The 19,292-nt window shown below is 49.5% G+C and overlaps 1 protein-coding gene across 1 annotated transcript in view; it reads left to right on the forward strand.

Moving 5' to 3' along the window:
* The window catches only part of LOC124044168 (unconventional myosin-XVI-like), a 519,573-nt gene that overhangs the window by 13,957 nt on the left and 486,324 nt on the right, over nucleotides 1–19,292 (forward strand). Inside the window, exon 2 of the mRNA XM_046363671.1 lies at nucleotides 6,433–6,705. Coding sequence (XP_046219627.1) covers nucleotides 6,433–6,705 — 273 coding nt within the window. The remainder of the gene's footprint in view (nucleotides 1–6,432; nucleotides 6,706–19,292) is intronic.

Here is a 19,292-nt window from a genome sequence, read left to right on the forward strand (position 1 = left end):
CAGGAGGAAGAGAGGAAAGAAGAGAGGGAGGAATAGATAGGAGGAAGAGAATAAAGAAGAGAATGGAGGAATAGACAGGAGGAAGAGAGGAAAGAAGAGAAAGAGGAATAGACAGGAAGAAGAGAGGGAGGAATAGACAGGAGGAAGAGAGGAAAGAAGAGAGGGAGGAATAGACAGGAAGAAGAGAGGGAGGAATAGACAGGAGGAAGAGAGGAAGGAAGAGAGGGAGGAATAGACAAGAGGAAAAGAGGAAAGAAGAGAGGGAGGAATAGATAGCAGGAAGAGGGGAAAGAAGAGAGGGAGGAATAGACAGGAAGAAGAGAGGGAGGAATAGACAGGAGGAAGAAAGGAAAGAAGACAGGGAGGAATAGACAGGAAGAAGGGAGGAAAGAAGAGAGGGGGGAATAGACAGGAGAAAGAGAGGAAAGAAGAGATGGAGGAATAGACAGGAAGAAGAGAGGGAGGAATAGACAGGAGGAAGAAAGGAAAGAAGACAGGGAGGAATAGACAGGAAGAAGGGAGGAAAGAAGAGAGGGGGGAATAGACAGGAGAAAGAGAGGAAAGAAGAGAGGGAGGAATAGACAGGAGGAAGAGAGGAAAGAAGAGAGGGAGGAATAGATAGGAGGAAGAGAATAAAGAAGAGAATGGAGGAATAGACAGGAGGAAGAGAGGAAAGAAGAGAAAGAGGAATAGACAGGAAGAAGAGAGGGAGGAATAGACAGGAGGAAGAGAGGAAAGAAGAGAGGGAGGAATAGACAGGAAGAAGAGAGGGAGGAATAGACAGGAGGAAGAGAGGAAGGAAGAGAGGGAGGAATAGACAAGAGGAAAAGAGGAAAGAAGAGAGGGAGGAATAGATAGCAGGAAGAGGGGAAAGAAGAGAGGGAGGAATAGACAGGAAGAAGAGAGGGAGGAATAGACAGGAGGAAGAAAGGAAAGAAGACAGGGAGGAATAGACAGGAAGAAGGGAGGAAAGAAGAGAGGGGGAATAGACAGGAGAAAGGAGAGGAAAGAAGAGATGGAAAGGAATAGACAGGAGGAAGAAAGAGGGGAGGAATAGACAGGAAGAAGAGAAAGGGAGGAATAGACAGGAGGAAGAGAGGAAGGAGGAAGAGAGGGAGGAATAGACAAGAGGAAAAGAGGAAAGAAGAGAGGGAGGAATAGATAGCAGGAAGAGGGGAAAGAAGAGAGGGAGGAATAGACAGGAGGAAGAGAGGAAAGAAGAGGAATAGAAGGAGGAAGAGGAATAGACAGAAAGAAGAGAGGAGAGGAATAGACAGGAAGAAGAATAGACAGAAAGAAGAGAGGTAGGAATAGACAGGAGGAAGAGAGGAAAGAAGAAGAGAGGGAGGAATAGACAGAGGAAAGAAAAGAAGAGGGAGGAATAGAGAGGAAAGAAGAGAGAGGAGGAATAGACAGGAGGAAGAGAAGAGAGGGAGGAAGAGAGGAAAGAAGAGAGGGAGGAATAGAGGAGGAAGAGAGAAAGAAGAGGGAGGAATAGACAGGAGAGAAGAGAGGAAAGAAGAGAGGGAAGAATAGAGGTAAGAAAAGAGGGAGGAAAAGACAGGAGGAAGAGAGGAAAGAAGAGAGGGAGGAAGAGACAGGAGGAAGAAAGAAGGAAAGAATAGAGAGGGAGGAAAAGAGGAGGAAAGAAGAGAGGGAGGAAGAGACAGGAAGGAAGAAGAGGAGGAAGAGAGAGAGAGAGGGAGGAAGAGACAGGAGGAAGAGAGGCAAGAAGAGAGGGAGGAAGAGAGATAAGAAGGAATAGAGGAAGAGGAGAAGAGGAAAGAAGAGAGGAGGAAGAGAGGAAAGAAGAGAGGGGAGGAAGAGAGGGAGGAATAGACAGGAAGAAGAGAGGGGAATAGAAGAGAGGAAAGAAGAGAGGGAGGAAGAGACAGGAGGAAGAGAGGAAAGAAGAGAGGGAGGAAGAGAGGAAAGAAGAGAGGGAGGAAGACAGGAAAGAAGAGAGGGAGGAATAGACAGGAAGAAGAGAGGGGGGAATAGACAGGAGGAAGAGAGGAAAGAAGAGAGGGAGGAAGAGAGGAAAGAAGAGAGGGAGGAAGAGAGGAAAGAAGAGAGGGAGGAATAGACAGGAAGAAGAGAGGGGGGAATAGACAGGAGGAAGAGAGGAAAGAAGAGAGGGAGGAAGAGAGGAAAGAAGAGAGGGAGGAATAGACAGGAAGAAGAGAGGGGGGAATAGACAGGAGGAAGAGAGGAAAGAAGAGAGGGAGGAAGAGACAGGAGGAAGAGAGGAAAGAAGAGAGGGAGGAAGACAGGAAAGAAGAGAGGGAGGAGAGGGAGGAAGAAGAGAGGGAGGAATAGACAGGAGGAAGAGAGGAAAGAAGAGAGGGAGGAAGAGAGGAAAGAAGAGAGGGAGGAAGAGAGGAAAGAAGAGAGGGAGGAAGAGAGGAAAGAAGAGAGGGAGGAAGAGAGGAGAGAAGAGAGGGAGGAATAGACAGGAGCAAGAGAGGAAAGAAGAGAGGGAAGAATAGAGGTAAGAAAAGAGGGAGGAAGAGACAGGAGGAAGAGAGGAAAGAAGAGAGGGAGGAAGAGACAGGAGGAAGAGAGGAAAGAAGAGAGGGAGGAAGAGAGGAAAGAAGAGAGGGAGGAAGAGACAGGAGGAAGAGAGGAAAGAAGAGAGGGAGGAAGAGACAGGAGGAAGAGAGGCAAGAAGAGAGGGAGGAAGAGAGAAAAGAAGAGAGGGAGGAAGAGAGGAAAGAAGAGAGGGAGGAAGAGAGGAAAGAAGAGAGGGAGGAAGAGAGGGAGGAATAGACAGGAAGAAGAGAGGGGGGAAGAGAGGAAAGAAGAGAGGGAGGAAGAGAGGAAAGAAGAGAGGGAGGAAGAGAGGAAAGAAGAGAGGGAGGAAGACAGGAAAGAAAAGAGGGAGGAATAGACTGGAAGAAGAGAGGGGGGAATAGACAGGAGGAAGAGAGGAAAGAAGAGAGGGAGGAAGAGAGGAAAGAAGAGAGGGAGGAAGAGAGGAAAGAAGAGAGGGAGGAATAGACAGGAAGAAGAGAGGGGGGAATAGACAGGAGGAAGAGAGGAAAGAAGAGAGGGAGGAAGAGACAGGAGGAAGAGAGGAAAGAAGAGAGGGAGGAAGACAGGAAAGAAGAGAGGGAGGAGAGGGAGGAAGAAGAGAGGGAGGAATAGACAGGAGGAAGAGAGGAAAGAAGAAATGAAATAAAGGACAAGGGGGAAGTATAGAAGAGAAATGGGTGAAAGAGGGAGCGAGAGTTGAAAGGGATGAAAGAGGGAGCAAGAGTTGAAAGGGGTGAAAGAGGGATCGAGAGTTGAAAGGGATGAAAGAGGGAGCGAGAGTTGAAAGGGATGAAAGAGGGATCGAGAGTTGAAAGGGGTGAAAGAGGGAGCGAGAGTTGAAAGGGGTGAAAGAGGGAGCGAGAGTTGAAAGGGATGAAAGAGGGATCGAGAGTTGAAAGGGGTGAAAGAGGGAGCGAGAGTTGAAAGGGGTGAAAGAGGGATCGAGAGTTGAAAGGGGTGGAAGAGGGAGCGAGAGTTGAAAGGGGTGAAAGAGGGAGCGAGAGTTGAAAGGGGTGAAAGAGGGAGCGAGAGTTGAAAGGGGTGAAAGAGGGAGCGAGAGTTGAAAGGGGTGAAAGAGGGAGCGAGAGTTGAAAGGGGTGAAAGAGGGAGCGAGAGTTGAAAGGGGTGAAAGAGGGAGTGAGAGTTGAAAGATGGTAACATTTGAGCATTGTGCATGGCCAACTGTTTGTCTGGGAGGCAGGTGTGTAGATTATTATCTGAAGCAAAAGCAGTTAGAGACACAGTCACATCACCCATCAGCCTGATAAGGAACTAAAGCACAACGTAGAGACAACATGCTGGGGGATAAACAACTGTCCTTTCCCCAGCCATGTCTGTTATGGATACAAATGTGTCTCTTCTTTGGAATTTGTGTGTGTTCAGCGCTGTGCATGTGCTTATGGGTCTCTGAAGAGATTATGAGGTGAACAGCTTCAGAGAAAAGCACTGCAGCGCTCATTTCTATAGCAGCATGACAGAACAAACTGTAGTGATTCATGCTCCTCTTTAAAAAGTGTAGCAGGCAGGGAGGAGAGAAAAGAGAAAGATGAAGGGAGAGACAAATGAAGAAAGAGGGAAAGAGAGAGGGGGAGAGAGAGGGTGATGGGAAGAGGGACATGAAAAGGCTGCAGTACTTCAAAAACGTCCCACTGTCCATGGTTTAAACCTCACCAGCAGCCTGCTGCTCAATCCTGCTGAATCACACACACACGAAGGGGTGAGGGAGTGTGAAAGAGAGGGAGAGGGGAAGGGAGGGAGGGGTGTGGGAGAGAGGGAGGGAGGAGTCTGACAGGGGGGAGGGAGGGTGTGAGAGAAGGGGAGAGAGGAAGGGAGGGAGGGATGTGAGAGAGAGGGAGAGAGGAAGGGAGCGAGGTGTGTGAGAGAGAGGGATAGAGTGGGAGGAGTCTGACAGTGAGGGAGGAGGGAGGGGTGTCGGAGAGAGGGAGGGAGGAGTGTGAGAGTGAGGGAGAAAGGGAGGGAGGGTGTGAGAGACGGAGGGGATGGAGGAGTGGGAGAGAGAGAGGGAAGAGTGTGAGAGAGAGGGAGAGAGAGGGAGGAGAGAGAGAGAGAGAGAGAGAGAGAGAGAGAGAGAGAGAGAGAGAGAGAGAGAGAGAGAGAGAGAGAGAGAGAGAGGGAAGGGGTGTGAGAGAGGGGGAGGGAGGGAAGGTGTGAGAGAGGGGGAGAGGGGAGTGTGAGAGGGGGAGAGAGAGAGTGAGAGAGAGAGAGAGAGAGAGAGAGAGAGAGAGAGAGAGAGAGAGAGAGAGAGAGAGAGAGAGAGAGAGAGAGAGAGAGAGAGAGAGAGAGAGAGAGAGAGAGAGAGAGAGAGAGAGGAAGGGGTGTGAGAGAGGGGGAGGTAGGGAAGGTGTGAGAGAGGGTAGAGAGGAGTGTGTGAGAGAGAGAGAGAGAGAGAGAGAGAGAGAGAGAGAGAGAGAGAGAGAGAGAGAGAGAGAGAGAGGGAATAGTGTAAGAGAGAGGGAGGGAGGGAGGGAGGGTTTAAAGGGAGCGAGAGGCAGAAGACGGTCTGTCTGCAAAGAGGGCAGACAGATAGACAAGCAGACAGGGGTGGAGGAGATGTGCAGAGAGGTAGTGTGTTAAAAGAAGAGTCAAAGAGGGCAGACAGATAGACAAGCAGACAGGGATGGAGGAGATGAGCAGAGAGGGAGTGTGTTAAAAGAAGAGTCAAAGAGGGCAGACAGATAGACAAGCAGACAGGGATGGAGGAGATGAGCAGAGAGGGAGTGTGTTAAAAGAAGAGGCAAAGAGGGCAGACAGATAGACAAGCAGACAGGGATGGAGGAGATGAGCAGAGAGGGAGTGTGTTAAAAGAAGAGGCAAAGAGGGCAGACAGATAGACAAGCAGACAGGGATGGAGGAGATGAGCAGAGAGGGAGTGTGTGACTCAGGAAGAGGAGGAGAAAAGCCACTATCTCTATTTATCTGCAAAGGCACTAATAGTGACCTGAATGACTGCACTAATTACTGCTGTCTTTTTCACACACTCATACATTACACATGTCACCAAATCTTGCAAACTTTCTTCTGAAGCGTATTGCATAAGGGGGCAAACTTAGATTTTCTTGAAGATTACTTTTTTACGCTCATTGCCTTTGATCGCCTGTGCATTGCAACTTGACTTAAGATTCCTCTGACTCTCTGCCTTCATCACTGAATAATGCTATGAATATTTATAGTTTTGTAAGTCTGGAACTATCTTCATATCTAAGCCTGGTTTGGTCCTGATATGTAGCAAGTGATGAATTCTCCTGCAGTCATTGAAGCTGCAGCAGCATTACACAGACACACCCTAATACGACTCAGAGACCAGGTAGTGATGAGGAGAACTCTCTTCCACTGGCAGAGACTCTGGCAGAGACAATATCATGACAAACAGTGTTATTTTTTTTCCAAAACTCCTCGAGGCTAAAGGCAGTGCAAGTGTAGTCCATTATAACCATACAGGCAGTCACATACACTGGTCTGGAGGTGAAACAGACTGGTGTACCTTATCATCCATGCCTTGTCCTGTCCGCTCACTGTCAGACTGTATTTAAATAAACATGATCTGGCCCTGTTGGATTTATTCATGTAACAGCTGTATCTGTGTCTTTTACACAAACACACTCACGCACGTGTGCAATAGACAGCGTTTAACATCTCTGTCTATCTTTGACTTGTATAAAACTGTTGAGACAGATTTTCAACACAAAACATGATATGCTAATTCTCTCTCTTCTTTTCTCCCTCCCTCCCTCCCTCCCTCCCTCCCTCCCTCCCTCCCTCCCTCCCTCCCTCCCTCCCTCCCTCCCCCTCCCTCCCTCCCTCCCTCCCTCCCTCCCTCCCTCGCTCCCCGCCTCCCTCCCCTCCCTTCTCTACCCCCCTCCCTCCCTCCCTCTGCAGGTTGTTTTCAGCTATGTAACGTGTTTCGTCAGAACATGGAGATCGACCAGTGTCTGCTGGAGTCTCTCCCGTTTGGCCAGCGGCAGCGGCTGGTCAGGAGAATGCGCTGTGACCAAATAAGGGCGTACTACGAGCGGGAGAACACCCTGCAGAAACCGGGAGGCGGAGTCAAGGTCAAAGCCCCGTCCACCAGCCACAGGAAGAGGCACCGCATTTGCTTCAGCCTTAATGATGTCATACAGGATGCCATCATACGACACGATGACAAAGAAGGTGGGTGTGTTCATTTCTGTGTGTTTGAGAGCGGGAGGGGAGCGAGGGGGGGGGAGTGTTAGCTACACTCTTTGAAAAAAGGGTTCCATAATGGTTCTTTGGCTGTTACAGGGAGAACCCTCTTTGGTTCCATGTAGAAGGTCCTACAGCAGAAGAACCATTTTAGGTTCTAGTTAGCATACTCCCACTTGAGTGTTAAAGCTAGTTTTGATCTATTTCCAGGGTTTATATCTATCAGCAAAACTGTCCTAGATTTGTGAAGCCGATGCATCATATATGAGTTCTATAAGATTCCATTTGAACTATTGAGTTCTGACAGTTCTATGAGCTTTGAGTCAGTGCAAACAGAATAGACAGTGGAGGGTTTCAGCTTGTGAGTAGTACTGAGTAGCACTGAGTAGTACTGAGTAGCACTGAGTAGTACTGAGTAGCACTGAGTAGCACTGAGTAGTACTGAGTAGCACTGATTAGTACTGCGTAGTACTGAGTAGCACTGAGTAGTACTGAGTAGCACTGAGTAGTACTGAGTGACACTGAGTAGCACTGAGTAGTACTGAGTAGCACTGAGTAGTACTGAGTAGCACTGAGTAGTACTGCGTAGTACTGAGTAGCACTGAGTAGCACTGAGTAGCACTGAGTAGCACTGAGTAGCACTGAGTAGTTACATGAGATCTATTGGTTCTGCATATACTTCATTCTCTGCAAGGCGGGGCACCCTTTCAAACATCACACACACTCTCGCGCACCTCCCTCCCTCCCTCCCTCCCTCCCTCCCTCCCTCCCTCCCTCCCTCCCTCCCTCCCTCCCTCTCTCTCTCTCTCTCGCTCTCTCTCCTCCTCCCTCTCTCCATCTTTGTATTCTGTTCCTCCTTCAATATTCCCTTAATTTGCTCTCCCGGGATTCAGTTGCTAACCAGTATTCTGCTGAGAGTGAGTGAGTGTGTGTATGTGTGTGTGTGTGTGTGTGTGTGTGTGTGTGTGTGTGTGTGTGTGTGTGTGTGTGTGTGTGTGTGTGTGTGTGTGTGTGTGTGTGTGTGTGTGTGTGTGTGTGTGTGTGTATGTGTGCGTGCGGCAGCTGGGAAATGGATGTGTTAAGGGTGAGGAGTGGCCATTAGCTTTACAGTATTAGCTCATTCTTCACATTGATTACAGGCTAGTCAGGACACTCCTTCAGACACACACACACACACACACACACACACACACACACACACACACACACACACACACACACACACACACACACACACACACACACACACACACACACACACACACACACACACACACACACACTCACTCACTCACTCACTCACTCATTCTCACTCTTACTCTTACTCTCTCTCACTCTCATGCAAACACACCTAGCTAATATACAGAGCCAAATGCAGCTCTTGGGAGACAATAAGATGTAAGTATTAAGGGATCAGTCATGACAACGGCGCAACAATCACAGAGCTCAGATGTTATTGGTTCAGCCCAAGTCACCTGTTTCTGCCTGAGACTTTGCAGCAAGGATTAGCAGTACCGGTATTCTGACTGTAGTCTAACTCTCCAGGACAGTTGGGCAGATTTACTTTTTACGTGGTGTGTGTATGTGTGTGTATGTGCGTGTGTCTGTGTGTGTCTGTGCGTGTCTGTGTGTGTATGTGTGTGTGTGTGCATGTGTGTGTCTGTGCGTGTGTCTGTGTGTGTCTGTGTGTGCACGTGTCTCCGTGCGTGTCTGCATGTCTGTGTGTGTATGTGCGTGTCTCTGTGTGTGTCTGTGTGTGTCTGTGTGTGTATGTGTGTGTATGTGTGTGTATGTGTGTGTATGTGTCTGTGTGTGTCTGTGTGTGTATGTGTGTGTATGTGTGTGTATGTGTGTGTATGTGTGTGTGTGTGTGTGTGTGTGTATGTGTATGTGTGTGTGTGTGTGTGTGTGTGTGTGTGTGTGTGTGTGTGTGTGTGTGTGTGTGTGTGTGTGTGTGTCTGTGTGTGTATGTGTGTGTATGTGTGTGTCTGTGTGTGTATGTGTGTGTCTGTGTGTGTATGTGTGTGTATGTCTGTGTGTGTCTGTGTGTGTGTGTGTCTGTGTGTGTATGTCTGTGTGTGTCTGTGTGTGTATGTGTGTGTATGTGTGTGTCTGTGTGTGTGTATGTGTGTGTCTGGAACACCTATTCTAACCACTAAGAGTTTCCTTATTAGGGATTCTGCCGAGGCCTCAGAGGGGAGAGAGGGCGCTCTTGTGAGCCTGACTCTAAATCAGGCAGGGATCTGAGGGAGAGTTAGAGACTACCATTAAAGCCACAGGCCCATGCACACAGAACTGCAGTCAAACACACTTGATGTCTTCATGAAGTATCATTACTACTGAATACTCTATGAGGCTCAGGGGAGACTTGCTGCCTTTGCTATAGAAATGCATTTATCTCACTATGGCCTCCTCTCTCCCTCGTTCTCTCTTCTCTCTCTACTTCCTTTCCCTTAATCATTCTCTCCCTCTTTCTTCATCTCTCTGTCTCTCTTTCTTCCTCTTTCTCTGACTACCCTTTCTCTCTTTATTTACCTCTCTCCATCCCTCCCTTATCTCTCTTTCCATCCATGCTCTTGAATTGCCAGCTGTCTGTGTTAGACCTCCCAGCAGCCATTGCAGGTTACTATGCTAATCTCCCTCCTTTGGCCAATGAGTTTCAGTTGTGGTCCTTAAGAGCAGCTGGTGTGCCCATGCCACTACTCAACGGAAACCTGCCCTTTGACTGGACATGAATTGCCACTGTTAACCCTCAACTAGAAAGCCTAATCACCATTTCAACAGCATGGTAGAAGACTGGCACAAGACTGGCTATCGTTATGGTGGGTATAGTCATCTGACAACCAGAGGTCTGACTAACTAGACTTGGAACAATCACGGCCAGGTTGGTCAGTGTTGTTAGAATTAGAATACTAGAATAGTAGGAACAGTGAGAAGAGTCATTTTAAAAGGATCTCTATGGTGTTGGACAATATGGTGTACTGCAGTCTGGATGTTCCATGGATAGGATACATTCAGTGTAGAAGGTTACATGATGAGTAGTCTAATTGGACTCCATTGGACTGCATTGCATGTTTGTTGTTGCTGCTATTAGTGTATATTTGATGCTCCTAAGTTCATCTTTGGTCTGTTTGATACCTACTCCTTATTAAGGGAACAGTGTGTGGTAGTGCTTGCAGAATGTTTCTCTCTCCATCCAACTTCATTCTATATCCATTTATATGCAGGGAACATGGGAGAAGCTGTTCGCCACAGAACAGCTACTTCCTGGGAGGGATCAGGGAACATGTTCGCCTCAGAAACGCTTCTACCTGGGAGGGATCTGGGAACATGTTCGCCTCAGAACAGTTTCTACCTGGGAGGGATCAGGGAACATGTTTGCCTCAGGACAGCTTCTTCCTGGGAGGGATCAGGGAAAATGGTCGCCCAAGGACAGCTTCTACCTGGGAGGGATCAGGGAACATGTTCGCCTCAGGACAGCTTCTTCCTTGAAGGGATCTGGGAACATGTTCGCCTCAGAACAGCATCTTCCTGGGAGGGATCAGGGAACATGTTCGCCTCAGGACAGCTTTTTCCTGGGAGGGATAAGGGAAAATGGTCGCCCAAGGACAGCTTCTTCCTGGGAGGGATCTGGGAACATGTTCGCCTCAGGACAGCTTCTACCTGGGAGGGATCAGGGAACATGTTCGCCTCAGGACAGCTTCTTCCTTGAAGGGATCTGGGAACATGTTCGCCTCAGAACAGCATCTTCCTGGGAGGGATCTGGGAAAATGTTCGCCTCAGGACAGCTTCTTCTTGGGAGGGATCTGGGAACATGTACGCATCAGGACAGCTTCTTCCTGGAAGACATCTGGGAACATGTTCGCCTCAGAACATCTTCTTCCTGGAAGAGATCTGGGAACATGTACGCATCAGGAAAGATTCTTCCTGGAAGAGATCTGGGAACATGTACGCATCAGGAAAGCTTCTTCCTGGGAGAGATCTGGGAACATGTTCGCCTGAGGACAGCTTCTTCCTGGGAAGGATCAGGGAACATGTTCGCCTAAGGACAGCTTCTTCCTGGGAGGGATCTGGGAAAGTGTTCGCTTCAGATCAGCTACTTCCTGTTAAGGATCTGGGAACGTGTTCGCCTCAGGACAGCTTCTTCCTGGGAGGGATCAGGGAACATGTTCGCCACAGGACAGCTTCTCCCTGGGAGGGATCTGGGAACATGTTCGCCTCAGGACAGCTTCTTCCTGGAAGAGATCTGGGAACATGTACGCATCAGGAAAGCTTCTTCCTGTGAGGGATCAGGGAAAATGTTCACCTAAGGACAGCTTCTTCCTGGGAGGGATCTGGGAACATGTTCGCATCAAGACAACTTCTTCCCGGGAAGGATCAGGAAACATGTTCGCCTCAAGATAGCTTCTTCCTGGGAGGGATCTGGGAACGTGTTCGCCTCAGATCAGCTACTTCCTGGGAGGGATCTGATGAACTTGTTCGCCTCAGGACAGCTTCTTCCTGGGATGGATGGGGGAACATGTTCCCCTCAGATCAGCAACTTCCTGGGAGGGATCTGGGAACGTGTTCGCCTCAGGACAGCTTCTTCCTGGGAGGGTTCTGGGAAAGGTTTCACCTCAGAACAGCTTCTACCTGGGAGGGATCAGGGAACATGTTCGCCTCAGGACAGCTTCTTCCTTGGAGGGATCTGGGAACATGTTCGCCTCAGGACAGCATCTTCCTGGGAGCGATTTGGGAACAAGTTCGCCTTAGGACAGTATCTTCCTGTGAGGGATCAGGGAAAATGTTCACCTAAGGACAGCTTCTTCCTGGGAGGGATCTGGGAACATGTTCGCCTCAGATCAGCTACTTACTGGGAGGGATCTGGGAACTTGTTTGCCTCAGGACAGATTCTTCCAGTGAGGGATCTGGGAACGTGTTCGCTTCAGGACAGCTTCTTCCTGGGATCGATCTGGGGACGTGTTCGCCTCAGATCAGCTACTTCCTGGGAGGGATCAGGGAACGTGTTCACCTCAGGACAGCTTCTTCCTGGGAGCATTCTGGGAACTTGTTCGCCTCAGGACAGCTTCTTCCTGGGAGGGATCATGGAACATGTTCGCCTCAGGACAGCTTCTACCTCGGAGGGATCTGGGAACGCGTTCGCCTCAGAACAGCTTCTTCCTGGGAGGGTTCTGGGAACGTGTTCGCCTCAGGACTGCTTCTTCCTGGGATGGGATGTGGGAACATGTCCGCCTCAGGACAGCTTCTTCCTGGGATGGATGTGGGAACATGTTCGCTTCAGGACAGCTTCTTCCTGGGATGGATGGGGGAACATGTTCCCCTCAGATCAGCAACTTCCTGGGAGGGATCTGGGAACGTGTTCGCCTCAGGACAGCTTCTTCCTGTTAGGGTTCTGGGAACGTTTTCACCTCAGAACAGCTTCTACCTGGGAGGGATCTGGGAACATGTTCGCCTCAGGACAGCTTCTTCCTTGGAGGGATCTGGGAACATGTTCGCCTCAGGACAGCTTCTACCTCGGAGGGATCTGGGAACATGTCCGCCTCAGGACAGCTTCTTCCTGGGATGGATGTGGGAACATGTTCGCCTCAGGACAGCTTCTTCCTGGGATGGATGGGGGAACATGTTCCCCTCAGATCAGCAACTTCCTGGGAGGGATCTGGGAACATGTTCACCTCAGGACAGCTTCTTCCTTGGAGGGATCTGGGAACGTGTTCGCCTCAGGACAGCTTCTTCCTGGGATGGATGTGGGAACATGTCCGCCTCAGGACAGCTTCTTCCTGGGATGGATGTGGGAACATGTTCGCCTCAGGACAGCTTCTTCCTGGGATGGATGGGGGAACATGTTCCCCTCAGATCAGCAACTTCCTGGGAGGGATCTGGGAACATGTTCGCCTCAGGACAGCTTCTTCCTTGGAGGGATCTGGGAACATGTTCGCCTCAGGACAGCATCTTCCTGGGAGAGATTTGGGAACAAGTTCGCCTTAGGACAGTTTCTTCCTGGGAGGGATCTGGGAACATGTTCGCCTCAGGACAACTTCTCCCTGGAAGAGATCTGGGAACATGTACGCATCAGGAAAGCTTCTTCCTGTGAGGGATCAGGGAAATGTTCACCTAAGGACAGCTTCTTCCTGGGAGGGATCTGGGAACATGTTCGCCTCAGATCAGCTACTTCCTGGGAGGGATCTGGGAACGTGTTCGCCTCAGGACAGCTTCTTCCTGGGATGGATGTGGGAACATGTTCGCGTCAGGACAGCTTCTTCCTGGGATGGATGTGGGAACATGTTCGCCTCAGGACAGCTTCTTCCTGGGATGGATGGGGGAACATGTTCCCCTCAGATCAGCAACTTCCTGGGAGGGTTCTGGGAACTTCTTCGCCTCAGGACAGCTTCTTCCTGGGATGGATGTGGGAACATGTCCGCCTCAGGACAGCTTCTTCCTCGGAGGGATCTGGGAACATGTCCGCCTCAGGACAGCTTCTTCCTGGGATGGATGTGGGAACATGTTCACCTCAGGACAGCTTCTTCCTGGGATGGATGGGGGAACATGTTCCCCTCAGATCAGCAACTTCCTGGGAGGGATCTGGGAACATGTTCGCCTCAGGACAGCTTCTTCCTTGGAGGGATCTGGGAACATGTTCGCCTCAGGACAGCATCTTCCTGGGAGGGATCTGGGAACATGTTCGCCTCAGGACAACTTCTCCCTGGAAGAGATCTGGGAACATGTACGCATCAGGAAAGCTTCTTCCTGTGAGGGATCAGGGAAATGTTCACCTAAGGACAGCTTCTTCCTGGGAGGGATCTGGGAACATGTTCGCCTAAGATCAGCTACTTCCTGGGAGGGATCTGGGAACTTGTGCGCCTCAGGACAGCTTCTTCCTGGGAGGGATCTGGGAACGTGTTCGCTTCAGGACAGCTTCTTCCTGGGATCGATCTGGGGACGTGTTCGCCTCAGATCAGCTACTTCCTGGGAGGGATCTAGGAACGTGTTCACCTCAGGACAGCTTCTTCCTGGGAGGGTTCTGGGAACTTGTTCGGCTCAGGACAGTTTCTTCCTGGGATGGAGGTGGGAACATGTCCGCCTCAGGACAGCTTCTTCCTGGGAGGGATCTGGGAACATGTTCGCCTCAGGACAGCTTCTACCTCGGAGGGATCTGGGAACATGTCCGCCTCAGGACAGCTTCTTCCTGGGATGGATGTGGGAACATGTTCGCCTCAGGACAGCTTCTTCCTGGGATGGATGGGGGAACATGTTCCCCTCAGATCAGCAACTTCCTGGGAGGGTTCTGGGAACGTGTTCGCCTCAGGACTGCTTCTTCCTGGGATGGATGTGGGAACATGTCCGCATCAGGACAGCTTCTTCCTGGGATGGATGGGGGAACATGTTCCCCTCAGATCAGCAACTTCCTGGGAGGGATCTGGGAACGTGTTCGCCTCAGGACAGCTTCTTCCTGTTAGGGTTCTGGGAACGTTTTCACCTCAGAACAGCTTCTACCTGGGAGGGATCTGGGAACATGTTCGCCTCAGGACAGCTTCTTCCTTGGAGGGATCTGGGAACATGTTCGCCTCAGGACAGCTTCTTCCTGGGAGGGATCTGGGAACATGTTCGCCTCAGGACAGCTTCTTCCTGGGAGGGTTCTGGGAACTTGTTCGCCTCAGGACAGCTTCTTCCTGGGATGGATGTGGGAACATGTTCACCTCAGGACAGCTTCTTCCTGCGAGGGATCTGGGAACGTGTTCACCTCAGGACAGCTTCTTCCTGGGAGGGTTCTGGGAACTTGTTCGCCTCAGGACAGCTTCTTCCTGCGATGGATGTGGGAACATGTCCGCCTCAGGACAGCTTCTTCCTTGGAGGGATCTGGGAACATGTTCGCCTCAGGACAGTTTTTACCTCGGAGGGATCTGGGAACGCGTTCGCCTCAGAACAGCTTCTTCCTGGGAGCGATTTGGGAACATGTTCGCCTCAGGACAGCTTCTTTTTGGAAGAGATCTGGAATCATGTACGCATCAGGAAAGCTACTTCCTGGGAGGGATCAGGGAAAATGTTCACCTAAGGACAGCTTCTTCCTGGGAGGGATGTGGGAACATGTTTGCCTCAGGATAGCTTCTTCCTGGGAAGGATCAGGGAACGGGTTCGCCTCAGATCAGCTCCTTCCTGGGAGGGATCTGGGAACTTGTTCGCCTCATGACAGGGGATGGATGTGGGAACATGCTTCTTCCTGGGAGGGATCTGGGAACATGTTTTCCTCAGGACAGCTTCTCCCTCGGAGGATCAACTTCTTCCTGGGAGGGATTCTGGGGAACTGGGAACATGTTTTCCTCAGAACAGCATTTCAGATCAAAATGCTCCTTCTTCCTGGGAGGGATCAGGGAAAATGTTCACCTTCTTCCTGGGAAGGACAACTTCTTCCTGGGATGGATCTGGGAAGGATCTTCCTGGGAGGAAAACATGTTCGCCTCAGGATAGCTTCTTCCTGGGAAGGATCAGGGAACGGGTTCGCCTCAGATCAGCTCCTTCCTGGGAGGGATCTGGGAACTTGTTCGCCTCAGGACAGCTTCTTCCTGGGAGGGATCTGGGAACGTGTTTGCTTCAGGACATCTTCTTCCTGGGAGGGTTCTGGGAACTTGTTCGCCTTCAGATCAGCTACTTCCTGGGAGGGATCTGGGAACTTGTTCGCCTCATGACAGCTTCTTCCTGGGATGGATGTGGGAACATGTCTACCTCAGGACAGCTTCTTCCTGGGAGGGATCTGGGAACATGTTTTCCTCAGGACAGCTTCTCCCTCGGAGGGATCTGGGAACATGTTTGTATCAGGACAGCTTCTACCTGGGAGGGATCTGGGAACGCGTTCACCTCAGAACAGCTTCTTCCTTGGAGGGATCTGGGAACATGTTTTCCTCAGAACAGCATCTTCCTGGGAGGGATGTGGGAAAATGTTCGCCTCAGGATAGCTTCTTCCTGGGAAGGATCAGGGAACGGGTTCGCCTCAGATCAGCTCCTTCCTGGGAGGGATCTGGGAACTTGTTCGCCTCATGACAGCTTCTTCCTGGGATGGATGTGGGAACATGTCTGCCTCAGGACAGCTTCTTCCTGGGAGGGATCTGGGAACATGTTTTCCTCAGGACAGCTTCTACCTCGGAGGGATCTGGGAACATGTTTGTATCAGGACAGCTTCTACCTGGGAGGGATCTGGGAACGCGTTCACCTCAGAACAGCTTCTTCCTTGGAGGGATCTGGGAACATGTTTTCCTCAGAACAGCATCTTCCTGGGAGGGATGTGGGAAAATGTTCGCCTCAGAACAGCTTCTTCCTGGGAGGGATCTGGGAACCTGTTATTTTCAGGACAGCTTCTTCCTGTGAGGGATCTGGGAACATGTTCGCCTCAGGACAGCTTCTTCCTGGGAGGGATGTGGGAACATGATCGCCGCAGGACAGCTTCTTCCTGGGATGGATCTGGGAATGTGTTCGCCTCAGGACAGCTTCTTCCTGGGAGGGATCAGGGAAATTGTTTGCCTCGGGACAGCTTCATCCTGGGAGGGATCTGGGAACGTGTGTTTGCCTCAGGACCGCATCTTCCTGGGATGGATCTGGGAACATTTCTGGAATTTCATCTTTGGCAAAATCCTTAATCATTTATGGAGAGGAGGAAATGTGTAAATATACCCGATGTGGAAATGCCTAGGGTTCCGTATGGGGAGGTCATTTACGGGCCTTTGCCAAGCTTCCCAAACCCTGTAAAACTGGAATACCGGACTCAGCGCAAAACATGAGGAGAAGGTAGGATATGTAGAAAACAAATCAATGCTTGGTGTTCCACAGGAACCTCAGCTCAGCCTGTTGTTCTTGTTGATGATGGGAGAAATACAACACTCATAGTTGAATGTAACTGATTGGGTTTTCACTGCTTTTGTTTGCGAATGCCTTTTCTGGTGGTGAATCTCTCGTTGAAGTGAAAAGCCATGAAATGACAGCGATAGACTGTGTCCAAACGGTTTATCTAGCCACAGCGAGCCATGGGGATATTGTGATGCATCACTTTGCAGTCTGTGGTATGAATGTCTTCTGCGTTAGATGTGTTATGTCCTTGTCATAAACACCCCACCTCCCTCTGTAATTACTTTTATTTTAAATGTTTTGTCATTATTCATTCTTGATTGATACAGTATTGGCCACTGAACCAAAAGAGTTGAGAAAACAACAGCTTGTAACGTGACTCATTAACATTTGAAGGATGCAGTGTGTGTGTTTGGCATCTCTCTCTTTCTCTCTCTCCGTCTGTTTGTCTATCGTAATTAAACGTAGTCAGTATGGAGCTGGCTATGGGCACAGATTCACAGATACACTAGAAACACACTCTGCTGACGAGGCAGGATGGTAATAAGAGATTGAAACACACACACTCACACCCGCACAAAACACACACACACACCCTCACCCACCCACACCCACCCACACCCACGCCTTATCAGCAATCACTGGCAGAATATCGGATGGATGCAGATAGGAAAATAAAGAGCAACAGCAAGGGGAGGAGGAGATGTGGAGCGGGGTAAAGAGATTGAATGGGGGAAATGTGAAAGGGGAGGAGAGAGGGCTATGAGATCAAAGAAGTAGAAAGGGACAAACAAAGACAAGGAAACATCTGGGAGGGATGAAGGAGAAGAAAAAGCGACAAAGAGAGACTCAAGCCCCATTTATCAGCCTGATTCCACCCTGCCATATGTAAACTGGGACTTGCATGCGTAGTGACATTTGGTGAAATTGCCTTTCTAAAGTCATCTCTTAACATCATCAGTAGAAGACACGGCTGTGACCAGACCATCTGTTCCCCTTCAGAGGCCTGGAACCCCAAATCAATTCCCATCATGTTGTTACTGTACCGTTCCAGAATCATATGGAATATTCCAAGCTGGGGTATGATTGGTATATAGCTGTGATATTTAGGTGGTATTGGATGTTACATTTCCAGCAAACATCATATCTCTGATGAGATTGAGTCTATATCAATTATTATTATTCTCTTATATGAGGTTAGAATGGGGTCTGGTCGAGAGATACATTACATGACCAAAAGTATGTGCTCGTCGAACATCTCATCCAAAATCATGGGCATTAATATGGAGTTGGCCCCCCTTTCCTGCTATAACTGCCTCTACTCTCCTGGGAAGGCTTTCCACTAGATGTTAGAACATTGCTGAGGGGACTTGCTTCCATTCAGCCACAAGAGCATTAGTGAGGGCGGGCACTGATGTTGGGCAATTTGGCCTGGCTTGCAGTCAGCATTTTAATTCATCCCAAAGGTGCTCGATGGAGTTAAGGACAGTCAAGTTCTTCCACACCGATTTTGACAAACCATTTCTGTATGGACCTCATGTAGTGCACGGGGATATTGTCATGCTGAAACAGGAAAGGGCCATCCCCAAACTGCCACAAAGTTGGAAGCATAGAATCGTCTAGATTGGGATTGTATGCTATAGTGTTGATTTCCCTTCAGTGGAACTAAGGGGCCTAGACTAAACCATGAAAAACAGCCACAGACCACTATTCCTCTCCCAACCAATTTTTCAGTTGGCACTATGCATTCAGGCAGGTAGTGTTCTCCTGGCATCCGCCAAACCCAGGTTCGTCCGTCGGACTGCCAGACTATAAAGTATTTGGCGGTCCCATTCTGTGAGTTTGCATGGCCTACAACTTCGCAGCTGAGCCGTTGTTGCTCCTAGACGGTTCTACTTCACAATAACAGCACTTACAGTTGATCAGGGCTGCTCTAGCATGGCAGGCATTTGATGAACTGACTTGTTGGAAAGGTGGCGTCCTATGACAGTGTCACATTGAAAGTCAGTCTTCAATAGGGCCATTCTACTGCCAATGGTTGTCTATGGAGATTGCATGGTTGTGTGCTCGTTTTTAAACACCTGTCAGCAACGGGTAATACACTCATTTAAAGGAGTGTCCACATACTTTTATATATATAGTGTATAGATGGGTATGACAAAGTGGCTCCCTCCCCAGCTGCAGTTAACACCTGATAATCATAATCTAGTCTTTGTGTCTCAAAGACTATAGACACCTGTTTAATATTAGCTCATCTACCCTTTGTTACTCCATATGATCTAACCCAAAGAAGGTGTTTTAATACCAGATTTATACATTGTGATGACATAATTATGTGATTCAAATCTAATCAAATCAAATGTATTCATATAGCCCTTCGTACATCAGCTGATATCTCAAATTGCTGTACAGAAACCCAGCCTAAAACCCCAAACAGCAAGCAATGCAGGTGTAGAAGCACGGTGGCTAGGAAAAACTCCCTAGAAAGGCCAAAACCTAGGAAGAAACCTAGAGAGGAACCAGGCTATGTGGGGTGGCCAGTCCTCTTCTGGCTGTGCCGGGTGGAGATTATAACAGAACATGGCCAAGATGTTCAAATGTTCATAAATGGCCAGCATGGTCGAATAATAACAAGGCAGAACAGTTGAAACTGGAGCAGCAGCACAGTCAGGTGGACCGGGGACAGCAAGGAGTCATCATGTCAGGTAGTCCTGGGGCACGGTCCTAGGGTCAGGTCCTCCGAG

Source organism: Oncorhynchus gorbuscha, linkage group LG09 (assembly GCF_021184085.1).
Source record: "Oncorhynchus gorbuscha isolate QuinsamMale2020 ecotype Even-year linkage group LG09, OgorEven_v1.0, whole genome shotgun sequence".
Taxonomy (NCBI): Eukaryota; Metazoa; Chordata; class Actinopteri; order Salmoniformes; family Salmonidae; genus Oncorhynchus; species Oncorhynchus gorbuscha.